General features: G+C 37.5%; 1 protein-coding gene across 4 annotated transcripts in view; it reads left to right on the top strand.

Annotated features, from left to right (window-relative positions):
• The window catches only part of inpp4b (inositol polyphosphate-4-phosphatase type II B), a 333119-nt gene that overhangs the window by 285632 nt on the left and 24517 nt on the right, over positions 1–22970 (top strand). For all 4 annotated transcript variants that reach the window (XM_056456463.1, XM_056456462.1, XM_056456465.1 and 1 more), the window contains 6 exons: positions 4469–4659; positions 6750–6873; positions 13120–13246; positions 16375–16515; positions 18391–18488; positions 21641–21753. In XM_056456463.1, the coding sequence (XP_056312438.1) occupies positions 4469–4659; positions 6750–6873; positions 13120–13246; positions 16375–16515; positions 18391–18488; positions 21641–21753 (794 nt within the window). The remainder of the gene's footprint in view (positions 1–4468; positions 4660–6749; positions 6874–13119; positions 13247–16374; positions 16516–18390; positions 18489–21640; positions 21754–22970) is intronic.

The raw sequence follows: 22970 nt of genomic DNA, 5'->3' as shown, positions 1-22970 counted from the left end.
TTAAAGTGACATTTAAAGACTTAACTAGGTAGGTTAGGGAAGTTATTGTATCACGATGGTTTGTTCTGCAGACAATAGAAAAAAAAATTGCTTATAATTTTGTCCTTAAAATGGTGTTTAAAAAATTTAAAACTGCTTTTATTCTAGCTGAAATAAAACAAATAAGACTTTCTCCAGAAGAACAAATATTATCAGACATACTGTGAAAATTTCCTTGCTCTGTTAAACATCATTTGGGAAATATTTGAAAAAATTCAAAGGGGGGCGAATAATTCTGACTTCAACTGTATATGACTCTTTATCAGTGGCACGTCATGATTTTGCTAAGTACGGTGGGATCCTAGGTTAACATCAATGTTGATCCTGGAACATCATTTTTGTTCGATAATGTATTCAGTTTATTCCCTATCCCTAAACCCCTGTAAATTATTCCCAAAATCAGAGGGCAATAATAGCTGGAGATAACAATCATGTAGAAGTGCATAAACCTAACCTTAAACCTAAACTTAACATCGACGGTAAACATATCCCTTAATTCTGATTGGCTGATTGGAATGTTGTTCCAGGATCAACATAGATGTTAATTCAGGAACACGTCCTACTTGGTGAAATCAGGTTGGCATTATCAGTGAGTCACTGAGCTGATCATTCTAGAGATTTGTTCAACTGAATCGGAAAGCACTGCTATGTTCTGCTTGAGGACATTGGGTCTTTGTATAGAGTTATTTTGCATTGCTGGAACAAAAATAGACCAGATCTGAGCAATAAATCTGTATAAGATTGTACTATGAAAACAGCTGGTGTTACAAAGCAGCTGTCGGTAGTAAACTGCATGGTTGTTTTTGTGTATTCCAGATGAGGGTCTCCTGTGGCCCTGAAATCAGACCTGTTTGTTTTGAGGCACTCAGGACTGCGATAAAGACTTGTAGCCTCTTAGTTTGTAATTTAGATAACAAACAGACAAGCGTTAAACTCAGCTTATTCTGATCCGCTTTATTCTGGGCACATTTTAATTGCGTTGGAATCTCAGCAGCGGGTGGGCTTGTTCATACACCGCATGGAGAGAGACTCGGAGCTGATAAACAAACACTCACAATATTTCATTTGAACTGTACATGATGATTAAAAACTACTCATCGTAGATTGTGAAGCTTTTAATATTGCATTGAAAATACAACACTAATACAAATAGTTAAACTAATACAACACTAAAACACTAATGAAACTAGCCAAGTGATAGAGGATATGTAAATAATGTCTGTTATTTGTTAGATGTTAATCAGATCCAACATGAAGGGGCGCCGCTGGCCGCCACAGGCCCACTGACAAGTTATCAAGTTTGAAAGTGAAGAGGGGGCGGGAAGGGGGTGGGGGGATGTGGAGTGGTGGGTGGTGTTATGTAATCGCATTTGAAAGTGAACAGCCGGGGGGGGAGACGCTCATGCAAGTCAAGAGTGGGGTTGTGTACGAGTGGGGTTGTGTCTCTGGGGGCGCCCTAAATGTATGGGCCCTTAGAATCCTAACTACCCACCCCCAACCGCCGCGCATTGGCAACATGGTCAGGTGGTGTGAGAATTCTCCAAAAATCAGAAGATTACATAAATTACTTGATTATTAAATTACATGACATTCAGGTTTGCATTAGGCAAGTATATACATGAAGAGTTCTGATGCAGGGCCTCTAAACCTCTAAGTTTTCATTGAAAATGAACATTTTTCTCAGCCTCCTTTGTTTATGTTGAAATATTTCACTTTAAAGAACTTCAAAAGGGCTTATTCTTTGCCATAAACGTTATATTACTGAACACACACACAGGAGCCTAAAATAAATGCTTATTTTAGAGGACAATTTTAGACGGCATTTAGAGGTTTCTGCATCTGAACTCTTCACATGTTTTCACATGTCATTTATCTTTACCATATGCATTATTATATAATAATGGGGGATAATTTAGGATTGACATCAAAATTAACTCTTATTTTCTTAAAATTAAAGGTTAAACAATTACAAAAAATCACTATAATTATTAATAATGATATAATTTCATGATAACAATCTAAATTGGGGCGGTGGCACAGTGGGTAGCACAATCGCCTCACAGCAAAAAGGTCGCCGGTTCAAGTCCCAGCTGGGTCTGTTGGCATTTCTGTGTAGAGTTTGCATGTTCTCCCTGTGTTGGCGTGGGTTTCCTTCGGGTGCTCCGGTTTCCCCCACAAGTCCAAATACATGCGCTGTAGGTGAATTGGGTAAGCTTAATTGTCTGTAGTAAATGAGTGTGTATGGGTGTTTCCCAGTGATGGGTTTTAGCTCGAAGGGCATCCGCTGTGTACAACATATGCTGGATAAATTGGCGGTTCATTCCGCTGTGGCGACCCCAGATTAATAAAGGGACTAAGCCGAAAAGAAAATGAAGGAATGAAATGCTTTAGCTGATGACAGGCAGGAAAATATATTTACATTTTGAGAAAGTTGTTGGTGCATTTTCAAGCACAATCACTGTGGAAGTATTGTGTATTGTAGTAAGAGTGCCCGCGGGGTCTTAAAAGCATTGAAAAAGTCTCGCGCTCCACGTCATAGCAGAAAGTGCGTTGCCACTTACAGCAGAAGCTCCTATTTCACTGCGATTGAGAGAATGAAAGTAAACTCTATTTCTCTCTCTCTCTCTCTCTCTCTCTCTCTCTCTCTCTCTCTCTCTCTCTCCTCTCTCTCTCTCTCTCTCTCTCTCTCTCTCTGTGGCCCATTTGACCTGCTGGCGTGACTTTTCCTCTCCTCTTGGCTGTTACTGCGATGCGTCTGGATAGAGGTCTACATTTCCGAATAAAGCGTGGGAGTGGTCGGTAAATCGCTCCCGAGCAAGCAAGCGTGTGAGCGTGTGTGCCTGTGTGTATGTGTGTGTGTGTGTGTGTATGTGTGTGTGTTTATGTGTGTGAATGAGGGAGAGTGTTGCTTGCTTGGTGCTTTGTGTCTATGTGTGTGTGTTTATATAGACAGCTTGTTACAGGTGTGTGTGTGTGTGTTTATACAGACAGCCCCCCCCAAATATAAAACTGTGTATGCACCAAGATATCGAATTGAACCGAATCAATGGCATGATAATCGTAACCGAACCGTGAGACCAGTGTAGGTTCATCTTACTGTGGCTCAACACCAACTCTACGGCAAACGCGTTGAGAAAAAGCCACAAGCAGGAGTTGACAGGACATCAGAGTCTGGGCGAAAAATTGCAGCCAAGGCAGCAAAGATCAAATTTATTTGTTTATTAAAATTCAAATGCGTTATGCTGTTGCGTATGTATTAAATATGACTGACAGTGTAAATAAAATGTTTATTCAATTCAAGTAGTCACTTGTACATAATTATTTTCTAGGGTTCAAAAATTATACAGATTCTGTTATACATACTTCTGTCCAAATGGGTACGAAGTTGGCCTTGAATTTCATTTGAAATGGTATTAAAAAGGTCTTAAAAAGCCTTGAATTACATTTGGAGGATCCTGGGGGTACCCTGAATAAAAATACATACTATATATTTTTACTTACCTTCAGCTTAGTCCCTTAATTATCAGAGGTCACCACAGCGGAATGAACTGCCAACTATTCCAGAATATGTTTTATGCAGTGGATGCCCTTCCACCTGCAACATAGTATTGTGAAACATCCATACACACTCGTTTACACACACACTCATACACTACAGCCAATTTAGTTTATCCAATTCACCTGTTTGGACTGTGGAGAAAACTGAAGCACCCGGAGGAAACCCATGCCAACATGGGGAGAACATGCAAACTCCACACAGAATTGGTCTAGCTGGGACTCGAACCAGCGATCTTCTTGCTGTGTGGTGACAGTGCTAACCACTGAGCCACCATGGTGCCTGTGTACTATACTATACGTTGATGGAAATATCTTAAGCTTGTACTCACCGTGTACTACTACGATGAAGTCGGATGCCTAAAATGATCCATTTTGGATTTTGGCTTAGAAAACAAATCATCCCAGTAGTATTCTTTAATACCGAACATCTGTGTTCTGAAGGAAACCCAGTTTCTGTCTGAATTGTCTTTTGGGAAGGCTGGTTTTTGAGAAATGGAGTGAGAGAAGGGACATCGAGGACAAAATCTTAAGCAATACACAAATACACTCGGGATAGGATGATTGGGATGATCACATCTCTTTCTATAAAATGCGGTATTGGGGAAAAATATACAGGGGGGCTAATAATTAATCATTTATCATGGGTCGCCAGAGCCGAATAAACCTCCAACTATTCCATCATATGATTTATGCAACCCATCACTGGAAAACACCCATACACTCTCGGATTCACACACATTCATACACTACAGCCAATTTAGTTCATCCAATTCACCTGTAGCACATGTGTTTGGACTGTGGGGGAAACCGGTGCTCTGTATATTGTGCAGCCCTAATACAAGTAAACTTGAATTGAATGTTTTTTCCTCAGATCGCCCCCTGGATGTGGTGGACTGGCGGGATCAGCTCGGGGTCCTGGTGCAGTCGCTCAAGGAGTGTGTGCTGAACGTGGCGGAGAGAGCCAGACACTCCGTCATCTTCGTGCTGCTGCAGGAGGCGGCGTGCAGCACGGCACAGGGTCTGCAGCTCCAGCAGAGACGAGACACCGTCTTCAGCCAAGCTGTAAGTCACACAGGAAAAAAGGAGATTTTCACACTGAGGATATCCATTGCATGAAACAGTTCTTTCAAAGTACCGATGAAATCAAAGCTAGCCATATTGATTTTGTTAGCTCACGTTGCTAGTTTTGTGGTGAACAGTTCATCTGTGCATGTCATTGAGAAAAAACAGCAGTTTGTTTTGTGACTCCCTGAAAAACACTCTGAAGTTTACTGAACTGAAGTCTTCTAACTTTGAGTTTGCCTTTAGGCGACTTTATATTTGGTGGATATTTGCAGAGGTAATATCTGGATCGATTGCAACCTTGGCTGTTATTGAACCAAACTGAACAACATTGAGCTGATAATGGCACTGTTCCTCTGTAGAGCTGCTTTATAGCAGAAAACAGCCCTCAGGATACATTTATGTGAGAAATGTAATACATTTTCCTTCAGGTACATTTCCTTGCACATTTCAGATGACAAATCCACTAGAGAGCGCTGTCTACATGTTTGCGAATCTGAAATGCGTTATAGCTGAACATAGCAATCAGGATACATTTCTGTGAATGACATAAAATAGGTTGCATCAGGTTCGTTTGGTTGCACATTTCAGATGGCAAATCCACTAGAGGGTGCTGTCTGCATGTTTTCAAATCTGAAATGCGTTATAGCTAAAAACAGCCCTCAGGATACATTTTATTGAGTAACAAAACATGTTGCTTCAGGTAGGTTTGGTTGCACATTTCAGATGACAAATCCACAAAAGGGGGCTGTCTACATGTTTGCGAATCTGAAATGAGTTATAGCTGAAAACAGCCCTCAGGGCACATTTATGTGTGAAGCGTAAAATATGTTGCGTCAGTATGTTTCGTTGCACATTTCACCTGACAAATCCACTAGAGGGTGCTGTCTGCATGTTTGCGAATCTGAAATGAGTTATAGCTAAAAACAGCCCTCAGGGCACATTTATGTGAGAAGCGTAAAATATGTTGCGTCAGTATGTTTCGTTGCACATTTCACATGACAAATCCACTAGAGGGCGCTGTCACTTTTTTGTTCAAATGCAGAAATTTTGGTGCATTTGAACAAAACAGATTTATTAAACAGATATATTTATTAAACTAATATTTTAGTCACTGAATATTTTTAGAAATAGAAAAATAATACATTTAATTTATGCGAAATATTGGACAAAAAAATTACCAACTACAAAATTTCAACAAAATTTGATAGATTTTTTGTTTCTCCTAAATTTTTGCTCTTTTTACATTTTTTATTTAATATTTTTCCCTTAATATTTTTTGGCTGTACTCATTTTGGACTGTTATCATGAGTAATTTAGTTCGATTAGCTCCAGATTTGGCTTCAGTACTGACTAATCTAATGTATATCCACAAATATAGTATTGCAGAGCTTCCTTTAGAAAATATTATTTTAAATGAGAAATTTGTGAGGGCGGTATATATTGAGCACTGTAACACTGTACAAAGTGGGCTACGAGCAAACTTGAAGAAAAATACAAAAAGAAAGTTGTCCATATGGAGATCATAACTCATTAAAATTGTATTTTTGTGGTGTTTACAAAGAATTGCACAAAACTAAGGCTTTAATTATCGATCATGTTCCTGCAAATATCATTAGTGTGAAAAGGAACTAAAGTTGTTGTCGTCACACCGCCCCCTAGTGTTCATTTTACCCAGAAACTGCAGTTAAAGTACATTTTACTTTGCAGTTTTATAAACATGCAGGCTGATGCACATTTTCAAAGCAGGCTGTGTTGGCTGAAACTGTTGTTTATTACGGTGTAGCTCTTTTGAATCAGCCTGCATTATATAAAACGACTCAACAGGATAGTTAGCTGATCTTTAATCGAGTGTTTAATCAAGTGCATGTGGAAAAAAGCTGGAAACCATCCAGATCAGTCACTTCATGTCTTTCTTATGTTGCTTTATTATGAAGAGTCATCGAGTTGTTCTAACATTATCCAGACTGACCGCAGGAATTGTCTTAACATTATGTTTTGTCACTTTTATGCTTGCATTATGTAACGTGTGTGTGTGTGTGTGTGTGTTTGTGTGCGTGTGCGTGTGTGTGTGTATGTGTGTGTTGCAGCTGACGGCGCTGGCATGTGGATTCGTCATGCGGTTGTATGCTGGTTTAGAGGATAAAGGTTTTCTCAGACAGCTGCATGCAGTCGGCCTGGTGGCTCAGTTTGAGAGTCTTCTCAGCACATACAGTGAGTTTCTCCATCACACACACTACACTAACAACACAACCAAACACTATTCACACATCCACATTTCTCACATCATCACTGATTATTTGCTATAGTGTAGAAAACGGTAAGGAAACATGACTGGAACTCTATCAGAAATAATTCCTCTTGAAAGTGGCATGACTTTGATTGAATGGAGTGGTATATAATAGAGATTTACCGGTATGGACATTTCATATCACGATTATAGTGACCGAATTTATAATGGTTATATTTCTATTATTACAGTTTTGTTATTATTCAAATATTGTAATTGATTTTCATTATAGCATAATACACAGAACTATGTACAGATGTGTACAACCCTACACAATACTGCCACACAAAACACACAACTCAAGGCATAACTACACAATTATAACAAGTGAGCCCAAATAACTGACCCCAGTAGATCAGCAGTTTCTGAAATACTCAGACCAGCCCGTCTGGCACCAACAACCATGCCACGTTCAAAGTCACTTAAATCACCTTTCTTCTCCATTCTGTTGCTCGGTTTGAACTGCAGCAGATCGTCTTGTCCATGTCTACATGCCTAAATGCATTGAGTTGCTGCCATGTGAATAGCTGATTAGATATTTGCTATAACGTGCAGTTGGGCAAGCAGGTGTACCTAATAAAGTGGCCGGTGAGTGTGTGTTTTTATATATATATATATATATATATATATATATATATATATATATATATATATATATATATATATATATATATATATATATATATATATATATATATATATATATATATATATATATATATATATGCACACAGTGCATGTGAAAAGTATTCATAGCGCTTCACTTATTCCATGTTTTTTTGTTACAGCCTTATTCCAAAATGGATTAAATTAATTTATTTCCACAAAATTCAACACATAATACCCCATAATGACAATGTGAAAAAATAAAAACCCTGAAAAATCACATGTACATCAGTATTCACAGTCTTTGCTCAATACTTTGTTGATGCACCTTTGGCAGCAATTACAGCCTCAAGTCTTTTTGAATATGACGCCACAAGCTTGGCACACCTGTCTTTGGGAATTTTTGCCCATTCCTCTTTGTAGTACCTCTCAAGCTCTTCAAGTTGGATGGGAAGTGACGGTGTACAGCCATTTTCAGCTTTCTCTAGAGATGTTCAAAAGGATTTAGGTCTGGGCTCTGGCTGGGCCAGTCAAGGATGTTCACCGAGTTGTTGTGAAGCCACTCTACATATATTGGCGGTGTGATTTGGGTCATTGTCCTGCTGGAAGATGAACCGTCGTCCCAGAGTCAAGAGCACTCTGAAGCAGGTTTTCATTCAGAATGTCTATGTACATTGCTGCATTCATCTTTCCCTCTATCCTGACTAGTCTTCCAGTTCCTGCTGCTGAAAAACATCCCCAAAGTATGATGCTACCACCACCATGCTTCACTGTAGGGATGGTATTAGCCTGGTGATGAGCGGTGCCTCGTTTTCTCCAAACGTAACGCCTGGCATTCACTCCAAAGAGTTCAGTTTGAGTCTCATCAGACCAGAGAATTCAGTTTCTTATGGTCTGAGAGTCCTTCAGATGCTTTTTGGCAAATTCCAGGCGGGGAGTGGCTTCCGTCTGGCCACTCTACCATACAGGCCTGATTGGTGGATTGCTGCACTAATGATTGTCCTTCTGGAAGGTTCTCCTCTGTCCACAGAGGAATGCTGGAGCTCAGACAGAGTGACCATCGGGTTATTGACCTTCCTGACTAAGGCCCTTCTCCCCCGATCACTCAGCTTAAATGGCCAACTCTAGGAAGAGTCCTGGTGGTTCCAAACATCTGCCACTTACGAATGATGGAGGCCACTGTGCTCATTGGAACTTTCAGAGCAGCAGAATTGTTTCTGTAGCCTTCCCCAGCCTTGTGCCTCAAGACAATCCTGTCTCTGAGGTCTACAGACAATTCCTTTGTCTTCATGCTTGGTTTGTGCTTTTACATGCACTGTCAACCCTGGGAACTTATATAGACAGGTGTTTGCCTTTTCAAATCATGTCCATTCAACTGAATTTACCACAGGTGAACTCCAGTTAAGCTGCTGAAACATCTCAAGAATGATCTGTGGAAACAGAATGTACCTGAGCTCAATTTAGAGCTTCACGCCAAAGGCTGTGAATACTTATGTGATTTTTCAGCTTTTTATTTACAACAATTAAAAAAAAATATTTTTTCACATTGTTATTATGGGGTATTGTGTGTAGAATGTTGAAAAAATAAATGAATTCAATACATTTTGGAATAATGCTGTAACATAAAAAAAATGTGGATAAAGTAAGGCGCTATGAATACTTTTCAGCATGCACTATATATATATATATATATATATATATATATATATATATATATATATATATAGTTTAAAATAAGCTGAAACAACACAATTCTTGAGATTTTTGGGACAACTTAATTGTTTTTTGTTCAGTCCACCTAAATTTGTCAAAACCAATTAATTTAATTGATTTGAGTTGGGACAATGTTAATGAATTGTGTGAAGCCCTGCATTTTTACAGTGTATACCATTTCATTGCCTTTGGATTTGTTTACTAATGTTTGTCTTGATTTATGGACATTGTTTTTTGTGATGTTATAGGAATATCTGATTTTCATGTTAAAGATGATGTTTGATTAACCTAATAGACCCTTTTCACACTTCCAGGTTTCTCAGTAGCAAAAGCCATCATAGTTGGGAAAACTTAGAGCACAGTGAATAGGAGCATACAACAAGTAATTACTTAATTGCTCAAATAACAAAAGAAAAACGCCACGATGATGTTGTAAAGACTTTCAGAAAAAGATGCTGCATTAAAAACCCCTCACACAAGCGGCAATTTGTTTTTTGTAATTTGAAGCAAAAATGGTATATTACATACATAAATACACACCGTAAAAATGCAGGGTTTAACACAATTCATTCATGTTGTCCCAACACAAATCGATTAAGTTACCTTAACACTTTTAACAAATTTATGTGGATAGAACATAAAAAATTAAGTTGTCGCAATGAAATCTCAAGAATTGTGTTGATTTAGCTCATTTTAAATAAGTAGTTTGAACAAGTAAAAAATATATTTATTTTGAGTGCAAAAATATAATTAAATACAAATATTAAAAACTTTAAAGGATTTAGGATGCCGATGACCGTAAAAATGTCATAGCAGGCTTGTGAAAAGGGTTCATCGTAAAAAAAAAACTACCTCACAGGGAAACACCTCACAAAACTGCATAAAGATGCTTTATAAAATCAATTTAAAAAGTCAATTTTATTATTATAAAGTTACTTATATAGAGTTATTAGTAAAGTCAAGCTTTAGCTCAGTTGTCTCAATAGATGTGCAGCACACACTGTAAATGGAAGCAACACAACATACATTACTTTAAATATATATATATATACTGTATACATGGTTTCCGCTACATTCAGTCTTCCATGGCGGGGCGCCACTCCAAAATTGATCCCGCCACGGCTACATTACAGCTTCTCATTCAACACATTCAGTCGCACCAAAACGTATTAAAAGGTAAGTGAATTATAACAGCGCAAACTTTTCTGCAACCGTAGTAGTGCTGTGCGTTATTTGTTTAACCCTTTAAGGTTACGTGCTGACTGACTGACTGACTGACAGGTGCGTGATGCGTGGGGCAAGCAAACACAACGTATAGCCATTTCACTTTACTTCAGGATTCATTAATACTGCTCTGTAGGTCTATTGGAGACATTCATAAATATTCCTAGCAAATCTAAAAATGCTGGAGACATACACACTACATAAATGCACTAAATCGCACTTCAGCAGTGTTTATTTGAAAGTGCACAAGAACTGCGCTTGAGCAGTCTATATTTGTGGAGGCGTTCAAGAAGTTTTGTGCACGAGCAGAGGAAATTGGCGCACAAGCAAAAAGGTCCGCATGCTCATAGACTATTACATAAATGTGTTTTCGACTTGTAATACTGCGCTCACGACATTTATCATTGAAATATCGCCACAGGTAGTTAGTAGATCTGTGTAAAAAAGGCCTGCCGTTACAGCTGGAAAAAATCCTAGAGGAAACACTGGTATATTTGTCTAATGTCTAACTGTCTATTTTTATCATGCATTAACATAACGGCTAATTCCAGTGTTACAGGATTTACTGTGAGTTTTCAAAAGCATGATAAACAACCATGGATATAATGATAATGAATATTTGAAAAGGTATTATAGTGTAGCTGTCAGAAAATTTACCATTGGTTTACCTTGAATCATGTAGTATGTAATGGACTGTAATCAGACAAAAATAATTGACACAAGTGTTAATGTGACATTAGTTACTGCTTTGTCAGTCTCAGTGTCAGCCCAGTAGTCTCTGCTATAAACCAGATCTATCAACTTGAACTTGAAGCTGAACTTCAGTATTTGCACACTCGCTGCAGGTGGATTTTACTGTCAAAACTACAGTACACGCTGTAACCTTTCATTTGGCCCTGGAGTCTTGGCATTGGTTTGATGGCTTCATTATATATGAACAAGATGAATCTGGTCATGTCACTTTTGAAATGTGTTGCATCATTACTCTCACTAATGTTTCCCAGAGCAACTTGACTCTAAAACAAACACAGAACCAGCGGCACACATATCAGCTTACTGTCAGACGCAACCCGGCCTGAACTTGGCTCAGTGTGGAGACCTGAGGCTGTTGTTTTTGCGTAATGAAGTGTGTGTGTTTGTGTGTGTGAGTGAGTGTAAGTGAGAATGAATCATGGGGAAGTGATTGTGACAGAAGCAGATTATTAAATCAACATTGAGCTGATGATGTGCAGAATTACATTATTGTGGCGGAGCACAGCATGTTCCAGGATCAGCATTCCTGTCCAAATACTGTTCATGTTGGTGTCAGTGTTTAGGCTGGGATGGTTTTAGGGTTAACTTTTAATTGTAGATTTTCCATTGTTATTTTGTAAGTAATTTCTTTGTCATTCTTATCAATATTATTTTAAAAAGCAGAAATTAACTTAATTAATTACTATATATTTTTAGCTGTTTTAGTATAATTGGATGTTGTTTATAATCATTAATTAATGACAATAATTATTAATAATTAATGCTGACGTTTCTGTTAATAATTATTAGTTATTATTAGTTAATATTAATAATTTTTTTACATTTGACATTTTATTTTCAGCTGAAATACGTTTTTTGTTTTGTCTTGGTTTTTATCTCAGTGTACTTTTTAATAATTTTCATTAATTTTTTTAAAAGTTATTGCATTATATTGAAATATTATTGTGAAAATATAAATATAGGCAAGACATGTTTATTTTATATAGCACATTTCATAAACAATGGTAGTTCAAAGTGCTTTACGTAAACAGGAATAAAAGAAACAACAATAACATGATAAAAACTAAATAAAATGAGTTAAAACAGGTTATAAAAGAATGAAAAAGAAAGACATAATAATGGGATCTGTTAGATGTAGCACAGTGCTCATTCAGTTAAGGCACAGCTAAACAGATGTGTTTTCAGTCTTGATTTGTATGTGGCTAATGTTGGAGCACATCTGATCATTTCTGGAAGCTGATTCCAGCAGTGGGGGGCGCAGTAGCTGAAGGCCGATTCACCCTGCTTTGACTGAACTCTTGGAATTTCTAGTTTGTATGATCCTAAATATCTGAGTGATCTGTTAGTTTTATATTCAGTGAGCATATCTGTAATGTATTGAGGTCGTAGGCCATTTAGTTATTTATAGACAAGTAATAATACTTTAAAATCTGTTCTGAATGTAACTGGGAGCCAGTGTAAGGACCTGAGGACAGGTGTGATGTACTCTGATTTTCTGGATTTCAGAATCCTGGCCGCAGTGTTCTGGATGAGCTGCAACTGTCTGACTGTTATTATTAGGAAGTCCAGTGAGGAGTCCATTACAGTAATCCACCCTGATGGTCATAAAAGCATGAACAAAACCTCTCTAAAACCTCACTGGAAACAAAGCATCTAATTCTTGCAATGTTTTTTAGATAATATACTATACATATCAAATAAAAATGCTAATATACTAAAAAAAAATTTGTACGGTGTATTGATCGTAATGTAGTAACATGCACCTTTTCAACAATCATTATTGGGAAAAGCACTATATAAATAAACAATGTATTGATCTTACTGTATGTTGTGTGTATACTGTAGTACGAGCAATGTGTTTGTGTGTGTCTCAGGTGAAGAGATTGGGATGCTGGAGGACATGGAGGTGAGCATCTCAGATCTGACCAGAGTGACGTTCAGGATCACAGAGGCGCTTTCTGAGGATTCAGCCAGTCTGACACCCATCATCAGCGGTAGACGGTGAGACACACACACACACACACACACACACACACAGAGAGAGAGAGATACTTGTATGTATAGTTTACAAGGAGTCTCCATAGGCGTAATGTATTTTATACTGTAAACACCACTTATTGTATGGCCTTATATAAGAACCCCAACCCTCCCAGCAAATTCTGAATGTCAAAAACTCTTGTTAAATGTTATTTTTAAGCATTTTAAATCACAAGGACATCTGAATGTCAAGACATGTCCTCGTAAACCTCCTTAATAGAGTACATCTAGGTCATACCCATGTCATTATACAGTTTTATGTCCTCATAAGCCACATAAACAGGTGCACACACACACAAAGAGAGTTTGAATGCATATGTGTTCATAAACAGGTCTCCTACAGTCATAAACGGTATCTGAGAATGTTGAAATGATTGCGTCAGCGCCAGTATGCTTGTGGGCATGATGGCACTTTACACATCCTCAGATTGAGTCCTGACTTGTAGACATTTTGAGACTGTCTGCTTCCCCTTCTCTCTCACAGTGCTTTCTGTCAAGTTTTCTATGATAAATGGTAAAGACAAAAGTAGAAAAATCTTCTTTTTTTTTATTATTTGCATGTTATTACATCTGTAATTAAGTTACATTTGTCATTACACTGTTGACCATCTCTTACACCTTAACCCAGCCTTAAACCCACCCATAGCATCAAACCTGTGACTTTAAATAAAGTTTAATCAAATTATTACAAACAGTGCTGGGTTGTTTCAACCCAAATTTTATTCTTTTATTTTTTATTTTATTGTATTACAGGAATTAATGCAGACTCTCTAAAATGAGTATTAATAAATCGACTAAAGCAACAAAACACACAATTAATTGTCAATGCACCAAAGCAGACAATTAATCGTCAAAGCATCAATCACCAAAACACCAAAAACAACAATCACCAAATCATCAAAACACACAATTAATCGACAAAACATCAAAAACAACAATCACCAAATCATCAAAACACACAATTAATCGTCAAAGCATCAAAAACAACAATCACCAAATTATCAAAACACACAATTAATCGTCAAAGCATCAAAAACAACAATCACCAAATCATCAAAACACACAATTAATTGTCAAAGCACCAAAAACAACAATCACCAAATCATCAAAACACACAATTAATCGTCAAAGCATCAAAAACAACAATCACCAAATCATCAAAACACACAATTAATCGTCAAAGCATCAAAAACAACAATCACCAAATCATCAAAACAGACAATTAATCGACAAAACATCAAAAACAACAATCACCAAATCATCAAAACAGACAATTAATCACCAAAACATCAAAAACAACAATCACCAAATCATCAAAACAGACAATTAATCACCAAAACATCAAAAACAACAATCACCAAATCATCAAAACACACAATTAATCGACAAAACATCAAAAACAACAATCACCAAATCATCAAAACAGACAATTAATCGACAAAGCATCAAAAACAACAATCACCAAAACATCAAAACACACAATTGATTGTCAAAGCACTAAACCAACACTGGCTCATTCTGAAAACGTAGCCCTATATACATTTCTGGATATTGCGAATTATGTAGCCAGAGGTACGTGTGGGTGCATTTCGTCTTTAAAACAAACGATATGAGGCCAGGCATGGGCCAATATAAGATTCTGACAGGATGATAACCTCGGATAAAAATATCACGGTTTCACTGTATCACGGTATTGTGCTCACCGCTCTAAAACATGTTCTTTTTAAATGTCTGGGTAAAAAACAACAACTTTTTTCCCTTTTGAGCACAAAATGTTTTATTTATTGAAAGATTTCTAATATTTTGGAGCAGTAAACATGTCAGGCTAAATAATTCAAATGAATCATAGACTTCTGCTGTCTTTATTAGGTTCAAAAACACAGATTTCTTTACTATTTAAAATGGTGTCTTTGGAGATCTTTTCTGCTGAAGATACTGTTGTCCTAAAAAATGTAAATAAAACATCTTACACATACAGTACCTTAGGAACGGTATTACAGAAAATGTTAGCGGTTTTAAAACCTTGACTTTTCCAAACTGCGGTATACCTTGAAAACGGTTATCGTCCCATGCCTATACGGGGCGATATGACGCCGTTCCTTTTCAGGCTACCAGCTGACCACTTACCTCTGTGTGGACTGCTTTTCCGCCGTTACTAGTTTGTCCAGTGGCTCACCGTGTACATTGGAGGATTTGAGATGCAGACTGAGTTAATACTCAGCTTGAACTTAAGACTTAGAGTTCGCCTGCCCCAGACCAGGCTAGTTTCCCAGCATAAGAGTAACTGAGTTTGAATTATCGTAAATTTGATTTATGACACAGAATCCGCCATTAATAAACCCGACTTACCAAAATAAGCCTGGCTTTTTCTCTAAGCTTGGTTTATGAAACAGCCCCCAGGTAAGACAAAAACAAAAGGCAAAAAATTAAATAAACAAGTAAATAACAGGGGGAGAATGTGGTAAGATCTGAAAACATGGTAAAAATCAGGCTGCACTAGCGCTTTTCTCTTATTGGATTTCTTTTGAAAACACTATCGGTTGGGTTTACGAAAGGAGGAGCGGGAGTCCGACGACTGGTCAATCAGTCAGTCGACAGCAGACTCTGGTGGATTTACACGAGAACAGCAGGCATGAATGGCACTTGCGATAGAAATTTGAGATCTGAAAAAGCGTACACAGTGGCCTCTGGTGGATTTGCAAAAACAAAAACTGCAAAAAAATGTACCTCCTGGGATGTATTTGGCGCTCTCCAGAAATGTATATAGAGGTACGTAATCAGAATGAGCCTGAGTTGACCAAAACACATAATTATTCGTCAAACCACCAAAAACGTAATCATCAAAGCAACAAAATGCACACTTAATCATGAAAGCAGCAAACATTAATCACCAAAGCACCACAACGCACAATAAACCACATAATCACAATTATTTCATATACAATTAATCATCTGCCAAATTTGCGAATGGACAGTCCGAATTGCTGATATGCATGCAGTCTAAAACGAGTATCAACAGAAAAGCAGTACTCTGTGAACCTGTGCATGCTGGTATTGACGCTGTGTGGAAATGTGACCTGTTTTAATGGCAGAGACCGATACACTGTGGAGGTGCCTCTGCCACACGATGCCTTCCAGATGCTGCCGGAAGAGCTGCGTCAGGGCAAGCTGCTACACGTCATTCCCGTGCTCTTCAATGTGGGCATCAACGAACAACAGACCATCGCTGAGAGGTGCAGATGCTCACTCACTACATTTACATGCACACAGATGAATTGTTCACCACAAAACTAGCAATGTAAGCTAACAAAATCAATATGGATAGTTCTGACTTCATGTGTACTTTAAGATGTTTACATGAGGTGCTTTTTGAGTGCTCCTTTCATGTTCCTGTTTTACGTGAAGTTTCACAAACTAATTTCGAGAGGAGCACGTGATATGATTGACTGCAGCTGGCCACCCATCTACATTCATTAGTTAGCCAATCAGATTAATCCCAACGCACTATAAGTAGACTAGCTAGAACTACTCTCTTCTCTTCGTTTTCCGAAGAAACCCCCCATCCACCCCTTCTCCTCCTTTACCACGGGGAGCTCTCGAGAACCACCTGATCTCGTACTACCCTCACATGCTCTATGGACCAGGCGAAAGCCCTGGGCTCAACTATCTCCAAGCTCAGGGTTCTCTTCCGGGACAGCATGCCAAACCTGCTAACAGTTGACAAACAATATCTAAGTGTGAACTCTTGAAATGTTATAGTACATTTCTCTATTAACGTCATTACTGTGATGAGCCCGAGGCTCGAACCCGGGTCTCTCATGTAGTAGTGTTTTACCGTTCGGCCACAGGGAGAGCTGGTGAACCCAATGGCCAAGCAAAAACATAGGAAGTAGTTAACCAACATAAAGTTCTCCGTAGAGCAAAGGGTACTTTAGCCAAAAACACAATTGATGAAAGGTAGTGACCAGAGGACTTACGGCAACAGCGGTAGCACATCACACTCAAAAACCAAGTAACAAGTAAAGACAAGAGGGTAGAATAAATAGGCTAGACTAACAAGACACAGCTGAACAGAATTAACACAAATGAACCCCAAACAGAAACACTGGGGAAATTGGCGACATCTTGTGGAGAAAACAAACAATAGCTCAGAATATGACAATTACGTCTCCATTAGATGCTAGTTTCCTACGGCGTTTCAAGCAATGCTAACAGTTTGTGTTCATCATGGCATCATATGTGATTTACATTTAGTCATTTAGCAGACACTTTTGTACAAAGCAATTTTGTCCTTTGTCCTTACAATTAAGGAGGCTTTCAGCGATTCAAAAAGAAGAGGCAATACACACAACAAGTGCTAGTTATAGAAAGTAACTTGTTTGTGCTCAGAGAAGTAAAAGTGCTAAAGTTTTTGTTTTTATAATTCATAATTAATTTCATAAATGCAGTGTTTGTGTTGGTTAATGCAGTGGTTCCCAAAGTGAGTGTCTTGGCGTTTCCTTTTTAAGTTCAACTGCAGTTTGTTTCTCAAACTATGCGTCCAAACATTACATTACGATACAAATTCTCAAGCAAAAGGCCGTTTCTGACATTTCAGTCATTAACTTTTCATCTGTGCTTTCGTGACAAACTCTGAGGTACTTCATAATGCCAATTTCCTCCAGAGTTCTCAGCATAGCCATTGTTTCTCGCTCGCACCAAAAATTTGCTCTTTTGCTTGAAGCCATTCTCACGTGTTTGTTGTCAAACGCCTGACAACTGCCGTGTGTCCGTCCTGTTGCAAAATGTAGTAAGAAGTTCTACAAAATAGTCAAGTTTGATTAAGGTGTTTACATGTCTGTCCTGCACTTCAGTGATGCAGCTAAAATAGGAATACTCAACATGTCTTAATTCCATTTCTGTTTAATATGATTATGACTTCAGTCTGATTAAGTTCATTTAAAAAATCGCTGTTTACATGGAGGACTCTTAATCAGAGTATTGTCTTAATCGTATTAAGTATTGGTGTCTGTGTAAACATACTTACTTAAATACTTGGAACTCAATCACATAAGCCCTGGTGCATGTCTGAGCTCATACACTTTCTCTCTCTCTGTGTTTTCTCTCAGGTTTGGTGACATTTCTTTACAGGAGAGAATAAACCAGAAAAACTTTGAAATTCTAGAAGGTTACTATAAATCGTTGAGCAACACGCTGCCGTCGGAATGTAAGTGCCACAATCTGTGTGATTTATAGCACATGTTGATGTTTAGAAGGTGCTTTTTTGAGCCAAAGTGGCATGCAATTGAGGAACATCGGAAATGGTTTATTGAGAAATGAGCTAAACTTGGTGCTGTGTATTGCAAGTATTATTTTTTCCCAATACAAATACAAGTCCAAGTACATTTACTTATAGAATATCATACTTTTAAAACAATTCTTCAAAGAAAATACATTTCTTCATGATCAACAAACATACTTCTAATATGTGTGTTCTAACAATATGGGAGTACCTCAAGGTTCTGTTCTTGGCCCATTGTTGTTTACAATGTACATTAATGATCTTCCAGATTGCTGCCCAGGGGTTAACTGCCAGTTATATGCAGATAACACAGTCATGTATGTGTCTGCTAAAAAAACCTTGCCGGGCAGGTGAGCAGCTGACCCAGGCTTTACATCATATTTCAAGATGGCTTGAGCTGTCTCATTTAATGCTGAATGTCAAGAAACCAGTTTCTATGTGCTTCTCTATAAGAAATAGGCCTGTAAGGGATGAATTTGAGGTGCTGTATAAAAATTAAAGACGTTATTAAAGAAGTGAATGAATTTAAGTATCTTGGCATAACTCTAGACATTCATTTAAAATTTGATAGTCATGTTAATATATTAGTAAGAAGGTTAAGCCAAGTTTAAATTGTTTTCATTTTATTAGAAGATTTTTAACATATCAAACTGCAAAATGATACATGCACACAATGATATTCTCTCACTTGATGTATTGCATTACATTACAAGCTTCTTTAACTACATTGAAGCCTATTGACTCAATATATAAACAAGCAGTTAAAATAATGGACTTAAAGCCTATGCGATGGCATCATTTTTGATAGTTTTGATAGTTTTATTAAATTTAATTTAATCTTAAATTGTTTATTTATTGTTTAAATAATCATGTTCCGGTGCTGTTTTCTGATCTAAGCAGTAGGCATCAAACCTCTCACAGAGTCACACGAGCAACTGCTAATAGTGACTGTCTAGTGCCAAAGTGTAAGACCCCATTTGGTCAATCTGTTTTCTCTGTAAAGGGAGCCAAATTGGTTTACCTGTTAGCCTAAAATTAGAAAGCAATATAAGTATTGTTAGTAGTGTTCTTAAAAAGTAGTTAAAAACAAAACAGCAGTGTTTGCACAAATAGTCTATTATTACTTTGTTGTCTTTGCTTTTGCCTTCAGTCATTTTATGTAAAGAATTATAATTAGCAAGTCTGCTAAAACACTTAAACAAATGCATTTGGTTGTCCAGTGTAATTGTGATGTCCATGTCAAATAAATAAATAAATAAATAAATAAATAAATACTTACTTACTTACTTACTTACTTACTTACTTACTTACCTACCCACCTATCCACTCTACTCTACCACCCACCCACTATACTTACTTACCACCCACCCATTTATAGTTAAATTACCAAATGAATTTTGCCGGTTTGAAGTGGAGCAGGATTAAGCACACTTGAGAAACAAAATGAGTTTGTTTTCTGAAAATAATCAATAGTTTAGTTAAAGTGAATTCGTGCATAAAGCAAGAAAAATATATAAAATATATAAAAAGTATTTTTGCCCAGTGGCTTTTTTTTTTCTCATTTGAAGCATTAACTTTAAACCTTTAGTATTTTTTAAGAAAGCAAGACATCTCTAGTAATCTTGATTTAGATACTTGTTAAAAAAACTATTTTTGTTCAATTGAAAATAATATTTAATCATATTAACTGTAACAATTTTTATCCAAACTATAAAATATATGTCATCGATCCCAGTTGTAAGAGTAACAGATAATAACGTGACTTCTAGTTGATCATTTGTAAAAGTGGCAGAAGGTAGATTTGTTGAACAGCATCCCAATCATCACAAATACTGCAGAAGACATATTGGAACCCACATGGACCCAAGATTCTCATAGAAATCAGTCAAGTTTGGTGAAGGAAAAATCATGGTTTGTATGGGGGACGTGCGAGAGATCTGCAGAGTGGATGGCAACATCAACAGCCTGAGGTATCAAGACATTTTTGTGCTGCCCATTACATTACAAACCACAGGAGAGGCCAAATTCTTCAGCAGGATAGCGCTCCTCATACTTCAGCCTCCACATAAAAGTTCCTGAAAGCAAAGAAGGTCAAGTTGCTCCAGGATTGGCCAGCTCAGTCACCAGACATGAACATTATTGAGTATGAAGATGAAGAAGGAGGCACTGAAGATGAATCCAAAGAATCCTGATGAGCTCTGGGAGTCCTGCAAGAACGCTTTCTTTGCCATTCCAGATGACTTTATTAATAAGTGATTTGAGTCATTGCAGAGATGTATGGATGCAGTCCTCCAAGATCATGATGAAGTCAGACACAATATTTATTCTTTTTCCACTGCAGCATGACTTCATATTCTATACTGGACATTATTTCTGTTAAGTGATGAGACTTTTGTCTGAGCACAAGTCAGACCTTACTGTCCTAATGAAATAATTAAAAATCAAGGCATGATCATATTTTATTTTGGTAAAATAAGCGTAATCTAGAGGCCTTTGCCTTTTATATAAGCCACTTCTGATACCAAGTGATCAACTAGAAGTCGACTTATTGTTTGTTGCTCCAAAAACTTTGATAGGAGACAAGACTTTTGTCAGGTAGTGTATACTGTGTCATGTAAAGCAGTCCTACATATAGGTCCTTTAAAAACATTTTAAAAAGACATACAGACTCCAAAATACGAATGGATATGAGACTTCTACAACTGCAGAATTTAGTTCTTTAGTCCTCTTTTTTTTCATGCAACACGTCCGCATGCGTCTCCTCCTCAGTGTTTAATGCCGAGCACATCAGCTCATGTTTTAAGGATTCGAGTGCAGGAATTTGTTTCTCTGATACGTCAATCTAGTCTGCGGAGCGTGACGGCTTCAGATGATGAATGATCCCAGCAGACGAATGCCAAACTGCATCTCAGCGTGTCACATCTTGTCTTCCATCCATCTCCCTGTTTATCAGAGAAAATGTCCCCAGACTTTTTCCAATTTGATCTTTAGCGCTCGTCGATACAGAGACAAAACAAGGCCTCTTTAAAGCCGCAAACGCATGACAGTGTTTCTCTCTTCTGTCTTCTGTTCAAAAGGTCTGCCGAGTTTTCAGACGCAGACGGACATTAAGGAGCTGCTGGAAACGCTCGGACAGAATGTAGTGACCAAGAAGAGGAAGAATGTGGAGATATTGTGGCTTGCAGGAATGGTGAGAGTCTGTGCAGGAAGTGTGTGTGTGCAAGATCTTTCACAACCTCGTGTTTGCAAAATGCTCGCATGATCAGTGTGATGAAATAACATTCAGTCATCAAAGTTCAGAATGTTCGCTTTTAGGTCTTTTGTTTGTCTTCTGGGCATTCATGTTTGAGCAGAACATCCATCCTATTATTCTGCAGGAGTGCATTAAAGCAGGGGTCTCAAACTCAAATCGGCTGGGGAACAATGTTCAATGTGCTCAATTCAATAACTATTAGGGATGCACCGATACCATTTTTTTAAACCGATCCGATCTCGATACCAAAATTCTGAGTATCGACCGATACAGATTCGATCCCGATACTGTGCAATTTTTTCTTTTTTAACATAATACAGTTTCTATAGTTCTGGTGATAAACTCAAATAACATATTCTTTAGTAAAAATAACAGACCTATAGAACTATACATGACAGATGGCACAATCTAACTTAAAACATGATGCTTGCTGTAAACTATAGGCTACATTATTTGAGTATTTCTGATCTAATCAGTGAGTCACACGAGCAACTGCTAATAGTGACTGTCTAGTGCCAAAGTGTAAGACCCCATTTGGTCAATCTGTTTTCTGTGTAAAGGGAGCCAAATTGGTTTACCTGTTAGCCTAAAATTAGAAAGTAATCTACATATTGTTAGTAGTGTTCTTAAAAAGTGGTTAAAAACAAAACAGCAGTGTTTGCACAAATAGTCTACTGTTAGTTTGTTTGATCATGCCATCTTTGCTTTTGCCTTCAGTAATTTTATGTAAAGAATTATAATTAGCAAGTCTGCTAAGACACTTAAAAAAATGCATTTGGTTGTCCAGTTAAATTGTGATGTCCATGTCCAATGATATCATTTTTTTAACCAATCCGATCTCGATACCAAAATTCCGAGTATCGACCGATACAGATTCGATCCCGACACTGTGCCATTTTTTTCTTTTTTAACATAATACAGTTTCTATAGTTCTGGTAATAAACTCAAATAACATATTCTTTAATAAAAATAACAGACCTATAGAACTATCCATGACAGACGGCACAATCTAACTTAAAACATGATGCTTGCTGTAAACTAGGCTACATTATTTGAGTATTCGTTATGACATTGATCTGATCTGTTGTGGTCCAGCTTATTTTTCCTTATTTTAATATAAAGATTTTTCTTTGAGATCTGCAATAGGCTACCAC

The sequence above is a fragment of the Danio aesculapii genome, chromosome 1, assembly GCF_903798145.1.
Source record: "Danio aesculapii chromosome 1, fDanAes4.1, whole genome shotgun sequence".
In the NCBI taxonomy this organism is placed as follows: domain Eukaryota; kingdom Metazoa; phylum Chordata; class Actinopteri; order Cypriniformes; family Danionidae; genus Danio; species Danio aesculapii.
The sequence above is the reverse complement of the archived record's forward strand: the minus strand, read 5'-3'. Positions and strand labels throughout refer to the sequence as shown.